The sequence below is a fragment of the Microtus ochrogaster genome, chromosome 1, assembly GCF_000317375.1.
Source record: "Microtus ochrogaster isolate Prairie Vole_2 chromosome 1, MicOch1.0, whole genome shotgun sequence".
In the NCBI taxonomy this organism is placed as follows: domain Eukaryota; kingdom Metazoa; phylum Chordata; class Mammalia; order Rodentia; family Cricetidae; genus Microtus; species Microtus ochrogaster.
The window spans coordinates 46,031,424-46,040,687 of NC_022009.1; the positions used below are offsets into that span (position 1 = coordinate 46,031,424).

At 44.7% G+C, this 9,264-nt stretch overlaps 1 protein-coding gene across 10 annotated transcripts in view; it reads left to right on the plus strand.

Moving 5' to 3' along the window:
- Ppp2r5c (protein phosphatase 2 regulatory subunit B'gamma) overlaps nt 1-9,264 on the plus strand; it is a 136,130-nt gene that overhangs the window by 106,950 nt on the left and 19,916 nt on the right. For all 10 annotated transcript variants that reach the window (XM_005343555.3, XM_026781192.1, XM_013345938.2 and 7 more), the window contains 2 exons: nt 1,633-1,686; nt 6,152-6,322. In XM_005343555.3, the coding sequence (XP_005343612.1) occupies nt 1,633-1,686; nt 6,152-6,322 (225 nt within the window). The remainder of the gene's footprint in view (nt 1-1,632; nt 1,687-6,151; nt 6,323-9,264) is intronic.

Genomic DNA, 9,264 nt, shown 5'->3' on the forward strand with positions numbered 1-9,264 from the left:
GGGGCGGCGTGGGGGGGGGGAGATTCAGGAGAATCTCCGAAATATAGATTGTATCGAGACAGGAGGGTCCACTTTGAGAGGAAAAGAGGCTTCTTACAACATGATCTAAACCTAATATCTTAAAGACCTGTGACAACTTGTACGAACTGGATTTTTTTAGACTGCAGCAATCTAACTGTAGCTGTGCTGGAACCTTAGTTGCTGGTCCCTGACTAGTTTCTATCTGTCTGTATTAGAATCTGCTGTCCAATAGACAGAATTTGAGCTATGCTGAGTCTCAAAGGGTGGCCACTCTCATTTGCAGCCCATAATCCTTTACTCTTGGCTGCCACATGGCTGAACACAGAATAGGATGTCATATGTGTTAAGAACACATGGACAGAAGGATGGAGAGTTGACTCAGCAGTTAAAAGCACTGGCTCTTCCAGAGGCCTGAGTTTGTTTCCCAGCACCTGTCAGGGTCCAGTGCTTGCCCAGACCCTAAGTTATTTCTCTCTGGACCGGACCCCAACATAAACTATCTCTCTTAACTGGCATGGAGGCGCGGGAATAAAGACACAACTCACATGGCAGCTAACAACCATCTGTAATCTTTGTCCCAGTAGATCCTTTTCTGGCTGCTGTAGACACTGCATGTCCATGGTGCACAGTTACATATACTCATAAAATAACATAAAATTTTACACCCCCCATACACACATGTGTACCCCAAGTGAGGGAGAAGAAGAGCACATGGAAGGGCTGTGGTGTAGTAGGAGAGTCCTTGTCACGTGCAAGGTCTTAGGTTCTGTTCCCAACACTGCAAGAAAACAAAGCCCAAAGATTCTTATCAAAGCTTATAGCTCATAACTATAATCTCAGCATTCTGGAATCTGAGGCAGGAAAATCATGAATTTGAGGCCAACCTGGGCTGTATATCAAGACCTTGTCTAAAAATTAAAAATCAAATGGAGATTTCATTCTTGAGAGCTCCTTGGAAGTGGGTGGCATGGGATACATTACAGAGAGGACATTCTTTGGTTAATTGAATAGCACTAGCGTCCTAGGAAATATCCACTTGTTGTCGGGTAGGCATCCCATGGCAGCAGGTCCAGTTGGCTTGTTATCATATCCATTGTTGAACAAAAGCTGGTCATGGTGGCGCACACCCATAGTCTCAGGACTCTGAGACTGAGGCAGGAGGCTTGCCGCAAAACTATCTTAAGGGAAAATAAAGAATAAATAGCTCAGAAATTTCTGATAGGTTGCCAAAATAAAATTTTTCCAGTTATTATATTACTTGCCCATTCTAATCTTCAAAAATGCCATGCGTACACACACATTCCTCATTACACTTGGTTGATTTGTTGGTAGTGTCTGAAAAATTTCTCCTGGTTTTTATCATTATTGGAGTGAGCATAGCTACGAAATCTGTCAGAAATCGATAGGGAAAGAATTATCTATCCACTGAGCATCAGCCCCAAAGGTGCTTCCCTGAAGTTTCTCTCAGAGCATTATGGGTGTTAGTCGTGGTGGTCATGTGCAGTATTTCCACCACACCCAGCCATTTTCCTCAGGCTGGTGTTTGAGGTTGTATAGAAGCGTTTCTGTGCTGAAGTGGCTTGCTGACGCTCTCTCCCCCGTCCCTTCCAGCTGGCGTACTGCGTTGTGCAGTTTTTGGAGAAGGACAGCACCCTCACTGAACCAGTAAGTGCTCTCCTGGGCCCTGAGCACCCGGCATGCTCACTCCTGGGTTGGAAGTTTGAGTGTGGTAATTTGGCTGCAAGTTCCTTAACTGCAATAATGGTTTTCTGGAACAAGCTTGCCACCGTGTCTCTTACTGCTTGGCAATCCTTGGAACATGGCATCTGAGTAGCTGTGGACACCAGCCTGGGCTCAGTTTAGTCCTCCATATTTGACAGCACATGTCCTGACTCACTCACACACACTGAAGTGAGAGGCTAAGTCACTTGTTATACTCAAGGATTCTTTCTGTTCTGGAAGTTTTTTCTAAGTTAGTGTTACTATTTTACAATCACTGAGCAGCAAGTGAAGGCTACGCTGCTGACTTTTGGGTTGGATTTCTAATTGGTATTTTATCTTTATTAAATTTTATTTTATTTTGGCTGGGTGGTGGTGGCTTACACCTTTAATCCCAGCCCTTGGGAGGCAGAGGCTGGCAGATCTCTGTGAGTTCTAGGCCAGCCTGGTCTACAAGAACTAGTTCCAGGCAAACTCCAAAGCAACACATAGAAACTCTGTCTTGAAACACACCCCCAAAAAAATATTTTATTTTATTCTTTTGGGGTTTTTGAAAGAGGTTTCACTGTGATGTGTAGCTCTGGCTGTCCTGAAACTTGCTTTGTAGACCAGACTGGCCTTGAACTCAGAGATCTTCCTGCCTCTGCATCTTGAGTGCTGGGATTAAAGGTGTGCACCACCACCACTAAACAATCTTTACTAATTTTTTTTAACTTAATTCCTAGCATCTCCACTAAAAATCAGCCAAAAATGTAGCCAAAGTTAACAAAATATGTCTTGTCAGATGTCAGCCAGAATAAGTATTTGAATTCACTTTTTAAAAATAAGCTAAGATACAGTTTCTAGCCTATGCAGTTCATCTGTTTAAGGTATATGGTTCAAGCCAGCTGTGGTAGCTCAGGAGACTGAGGTGGGTAGATTACCATGAGTTTGGGGTCAGCCTCAGCTGTATAACAAGACCCTGTTTCAGAGAAAGAGGAGCTGGAGAGACAGCTCAGTCGTTAAGAGCACTTGTTGCTCTTTCAGAGGTTTGTAGTACACAGATGGTGGTTCACAACTGCCTGTAACTCCAGCTCCAGGGGATCAGACACCATATTCCCAGTCTCTGCAGGCATTCACATGCATGAGCACATTTGCATGATCACTCAGGTTTCTTTGCCCAACACACACACACACACACACACACACACACACACACACACACACTCCTTTTAAAAGAAAAGGAATTCCACGTGCTCTCACTAGTGCTTTTATAGTAAGAAATCAAAGACATAGAAAAGGTATACTGTTTTATCTCATGATTTTTGTGTGTCTGTGTTTCTCATATTCTGTGATAGCTAGAGAATTCACCAAGTGTTAATCCACCTTTGTCACAGACAGGCTTCTCCCTCCCAAAGCACCTCTGTCTGCTGGACCCTGTCCCAGCCTGACCCCAGGCGTATTTAGCCCAGATGGACTGTTTCCTCGGCCATCTGTGCAGAACTGCACTCAGGTGACAGTTCTAAAGTTTCTGTCCCACTAATGCAGTGTCATGACTGATGGATGAGCTTCACTGTAGGAGGGAGAGACAGCCAGCATGCTGTGTCACATAAACATCGACTGCCAGCCTCTGACAGGACCCTGTACAGACAAGCTACAAGTCGCACACACTCGGTGTAGTGGCTCCATCCCGAGCTGTTGTTTGATAGTTCCTGTTGAGAGATGACAGAACATCACTGTCCAGCTATAGAAAGCAGAGCTTATCTTCAGTATGTGCAAAGCCTTCGGACTCATCTAGCAAATTCACTCCTTTGAAGTGTCCATTTTATGAAAATGCAAAGGCCATTATGTCTGACTTAGTGGTGAACACTTGTTAAGATGCAGGTGTGGACTGGAAAGGAGTGTGTCCACTCAGCACACAGAGACCTGCTTTGCTGCCCCGGGGCTCCTGGTTGCCTTATGGAACTGCTTTAAATATAAGTCATGTCAGTTACTGCAGTCAAATTCCCAATAAAAGATGAGTTAGGGGAAGGTTGAGTCTGACTCACCGTGTGAGAGCACAGCAGCACTGGGGCTGCAGAGCGTGTAGCTTAGACTCCTTGGTCCCGGCAGTCAGGAAGCAGAAAACAGGGAAGGCCAGAACCAGCTGCCCTTCTCCTTTCTCAATTATTACTCAGTCTAGGACCCAAGCCCCTAGTGGTGTCACCAGCACACAGGCAAGTCTTCCCTCCAGTTATTCCTCTGGAAAAGTCCAAAGAGACAAACCCTCACCTGTCTCATTGATGCCTTACGTGTTCCTTAAACCAGTTAAACTGACAGTGGAAATTACCCATCACAGTGTTCCACTTCAAAGACTGCAGCCTATAAAAGGCATTAGCTGACTGTAGAATTGATATTTTTCATGTACTCCAGCATGTCCTGGGCACATTAGATGTATTTACTATTTACTTTGTTGCCAGGATAGAGGCTCGTGGGAGATTTTACACAACTGTGTCTGTTTTTGCCTGTCTGTCTCCTTCAGCTAATAGGATGTCCCACGGTCTTGGCAGCCACTACTTTGCTCTTACACAAGGACACGCTCCCCAGGACTCAAGGCAGGACTCCTGGCATGCTTCCCTCACCCCACAAAGGGACCATGCCGTGAACCTGGAGCCTAAAGCTGCTGTTGTCTAGCCTTATAATGCCTGGCATGCACTCCTTCTGCAGAGTCCTGCCCCACGCACACAGCCCAGAAGATTGGGCGCTGCTCACAGTAGTGAGGTCCCAAAGATCAGGAAAAGTCCAGGGTGATTCAGGAATTAGGAGTTTTCCAGCAAATCAGTTCAAATTGGTGGTGCTGTGTAGCTCCTGCATGACTTTAAAGACCACTAACATGCTGGGCCGTGGTGTGCATTCCCTAAATCCCAGTACTCAAGAAGCAGAGGCAGGCAGATCTCCAAGCTCCAGGACAGCCTGGAGCTACAGAACAAGTTCCAGGATAGCCAGAACTACCAGAGAAACACTGTCTCAGGAAAACCAATGAATAAATATAACATACATACATGCATATTAAAACTTTAAAAATTAAACCAAGTTATAAACAGTATGAACTGTTTGCTTATTTCTCTTAACGAATTTCTTTTTGTGGGTCATTAAGGTAGCTCAGTGGATAAAGTGTTTGACAACATGGGTTCAATTCCTGGGGCCCATATGGTGAAAGGGAGAGAACCAATTCCTGCAGGCTTTCTTCTGACATTCACACATAAAATAAATGTGATGAAAAGGAACTTTTTATCTATAGAAATGAAACCATAGGATGGGCTTCATGCAGTGCTTTGTTCAGACTGGAGCATTAAAGGGGAACATTAACACTGTCAGATCTGGGCCACAAGCCCCGACTCCAAGAAAGCATGCAACAAGGCATGCTTACTTTGGAAAAGGAGTGCTCTCTTCACACACAGCAGTTGTGTTAAGATTTCTTGAATCCTCAACCAACAGGAAACTCAAACTAGATCCCAGGGTGAGGGCTTCCTTTCCCATGTCTCTTTAGTTTTTCATCTTGCAGCCTGCCTCACAGACAAGGCCTCACAGCTGCTTCAGAGGGACAAGTTGTACCTGTTCAGTGGCATGCGCAGTGTGTACACACATGTGTCCTTACGACAATGTACCTGCTGGTACTCATTGTACTTATTCAAACTAAGGTAGCAAAACTGTAAAACTCATTAATCTTCATTGACTCAGATCCAGTGTTTTCTGCTGGTATAATCTGGTAAGACATTTTGAAAGTATAGAAGGATACTTAAAGTTTCCCAGCAGACACTCTTTATAGCTGTCTGACCTAGGCGAAGAGAATAATGTTCAGTAGCCACAGACTAGGAAAGCACTGTGATCTCATAGCGTTCAACTCCCTGGCTTCAACTAAATAGCATTGCTCCCCATCAAGGCCATGGCTGCCATGTGATTCCTTCCTACCAAGCACTTGTTCTTAAGCTTCAGGTAACCACACAGAGCATCATGACCCCAGCTCAGGTCCAGCACCTACAGTGAATGCAAACTTACATCTGCTTCATTGACAACACCTTTTTTGGTATATTTTAACAAAGTTGGAAACAGTGTATGTGTGTGTGTGCGCACATGCACATATACATATTCACAAATAATTAACTTGAGAAGTGGATTGTGCATATGTATGAATGTTGCTAACAGTGTCAGAGCTGCCTATTTCCACACTAGAACACAGTCTGTTTGGTCTCCACTGATGATCGGCGGGGGAATGGGCCACATTAAGCTGATATTAAAATGTGTAAAACTAGACTCTTGATGAAAGAAAAGCATGCTAGTGCTCGCTCTCAGCATTGTCTCCTGTGTTACTTTGCAGTGGGGACATCTAATGGAAGCACAGACATCTTCCTCTTGGGCATCTCTGGGCTTCATTTGCCGCTTTGTTTTATAGGTGGTAATGGCTCTTCTCAAATACTGGCCAAAGACTCACAGTCCAAAAGAAGTAATGTTCTTAAATGAATTAGAAGAAATTCTAGATGTAATTGAACCATCAGAATTTGTGAAGATCATGGAGCCTCTTTTTCGACAGTTAGCCAAGTGTGTTTCCAGCCCTCACTTCCAGGTATGTATGCAGGTTTGGGTGATGGGTCAGGTACTCCTGTTAAATGACATTCTTGGTATGAAGCTGCTTATACCCTGGTTCTGCTATGATCTAAGGGTGAAATTCAGTTGTTTTTTTTTTTACTTGATATGTACTTCAAAATTAGATGTTTAAATTTGAGCCAGGCAGGTCGACTTGTTCTAGTCATCCCAGTACTTGGGAAGCTAAGGCAGGAGAATTGCTACAAGTTGAGATCAGCCTGGGCTATAGAGAGACCCTGTGCTCCCCCCCCCAAAAAAAAAATAACATTTTAGTTTTGTGTAGTTTCAATTCTGACTCATGGTCTCATCACTGAAAATATATTCTTAGCAAACCTGATTGGCAGCATTGTGTATAAAGCTTGGCATTCAAGTGTGACATGCTGTGGGGTCCACAGGGCCCTGTTTATCATAATTGAGTTGTCAAAGTCATGAGAATAACCCAACAGTAAAAACCTTCAATTCTGAAAATCTCCCTCTTCATACGTGCTTCTTTTCTGGCACATAAGTTTATATCTCTTTACATCTTTTAAAAAATAGTATTCTGATTTTTCTTACTACCATAATCCTGCTGGTAGGCTAGTGTCCGTCACTCACTTTCTACTCTTGAGTTCTCCGAGCTCCTTGGCTTTCCTCCCCTTCCAGCTGCTGTGTATGGTATGTTCATTACCAGCATGGTAAAGATGTAACAATCAGCAGAACCTTGGGCTCCAGGAAGCTGGTGCCCCTGGAAGCCATAACCACTTAGGCACCATGCAGCTGAGCACTTGGAACTTCATGAAGGGACCAGAGCCTTTGCCAAGTTAGGAAAGAGTTAGGACCAAGTTAGGAATCATTGGGACCAGCAACACTGAGACAAGAAAGCCCAATAGCTCTGCTCGGGGAGTGTGGTAGCTACCAGCCACCATGCAGTAAGGCCAGGTTTGCTTCTGCTGTAGAAGAACCTCTAGTACAGGCTTTCCTGTTGCACACAGCTGAGCTACTGTTACTGTAGACATCCGTGGGCATTTTATATTTGAACTAGAACAGGAAAATTCTGTTTCCAAAGCTTGGAGTGAGCAGTTTTTACAAAGGAGCACCAATGTTTAAGACTATCTGGATCTCCCCATCCCCACCTCAGGCCACCGGCCAAGGTACAGGTGTCCGAACCCCAGGAAGAGTCAGAGAGACACCAGGACTGTTTGGGAACCTGAACCTCCCCAGTGACAGAAAAATGCCTAAGTATATGGAAACCTAGTTTATAAGAGGTGTTGGAGGCAGGGGATATAGAGTTTAATTGGAATATCTCTACACAGGGAGACAATACTTCTCCCAGAAACCATTGACCATAGGGTAGAACATAACTACTATCATTTTGTTAAACTGATAGTATTTAGCTGGCTTCTAAATACTTAGCCTTATATCCTTAGGTCAGCCCAGCTCACACCTTCATCAAAGAAGCTGCTTTTTGCAGTGGACAGAGGCTAACACAAAACCACAATTGATCAAAGTGCAGAGAATTGACTGGGGTGCTTGCTGTCATATCCATATCGTATCACCTTCCTCCAGGGCTCAGGGAATGTCACAGAAGAGGTGGGAAGATTGTAGGAGTCAGAGGACAGGGACACCTGGTTGGAACAGTGTGTCTGGACAAGCTGTGGTTGCCACACAAGTCCTGCCAGGGCCAATATAGCCAATATTCCAGTATGGGTGGAGGCGTGGTTCACAAGGCCCCACTTATAGTTGAAAGGTTGCAGATAGTCAACAGCTGCTGGAAGAAGAGTCAGCTTTCTCAAGGAGGTTATTGCTACCACATTGGACAGCCTTCTACTCATGTGCATGTGGGCAACATTGATTAGACGCCACAGGTTTTATATACATATCTGTATATGCTATTGGTAGCTTTTTAAATCTTTTGAGACAGACTTTTACTTTGTAGCCCAAACTGACCTCAAACTCATCCTCCTGCCTCAGATTTCCAAGTGTTAAGATTACTGGTGCTACCATAAAGTTTTCTTGTAGGAAGAAAGCCCATGGATGGGAAGGTCGTATGCAAGGCATTGACTTTGTTTAGTGGGCACAGTTGAGTGATTTGGGCCTGCTCGCCCCAGCTGTGCACAGGGGCCATTCCTCCCATAAGCAGTCCTGTCAAGAGCAAAGTATTTAAGGACACCAAGACAGTCTGCTCCAGAGATACACAGGCACCTCTGCTGGTGATTGCGACTGAAGGATTTCAGGGTTTGGCCACTCTCATTTTCCACTGGTAACCAGCCTAGCATCCCTCATTCACTGCCAAGACACTTTGCTCTTCCGTGTAGGGGCCTCCCCCATTTCTGCTTTCTTGATAGACCTAGGTCAATACCATGTACATTCTAGAATCTTCCAGAAACATGTGACTAGTTCTTTCTTAATATCTAGATGTTTTTTTCTATGCAATTTTTTTTTTTTTTACACACACCCCCACCTCGCCTGGCCGTCTTGGTAGCTTTCCTTGGTGGAGTTTGTCCTGCACCTCAAGCAGGGAAATGGTGGCTGTAGAAGAGACAACATAGTTGGAGTCAGTCAACTCTGGACTCCAACTTGTTATGAAAAATAGAAAGGGGCCAGTGAAATGGCTCAGCAGATCAAGGTGCCTGTTGCCAAGCCGGATAATCTGAGTTCAATACCTGGGCTCTACATGGTGAAAAGAGAGAACCAACTCCCCAGAGTTGTCCTCTGACCACACACACACAATCAATAAAGTCAAAAGTACATGTGGATACATGTGTTGGTACAAAGCAACTCTGAAGATGAGTAGACAGGACAGAGTGAGTTGTGCTTTGAGGAAATCTGAAATGGAGTACTGTGCCACCATGGTCAAAAGCCAGCACCCGGTAGTACAGTGGCAGTACTGTTGAACTGGGGAGAACACGCAGAGGTCCTGAGTGTGCATGCGCAGTACTGTTG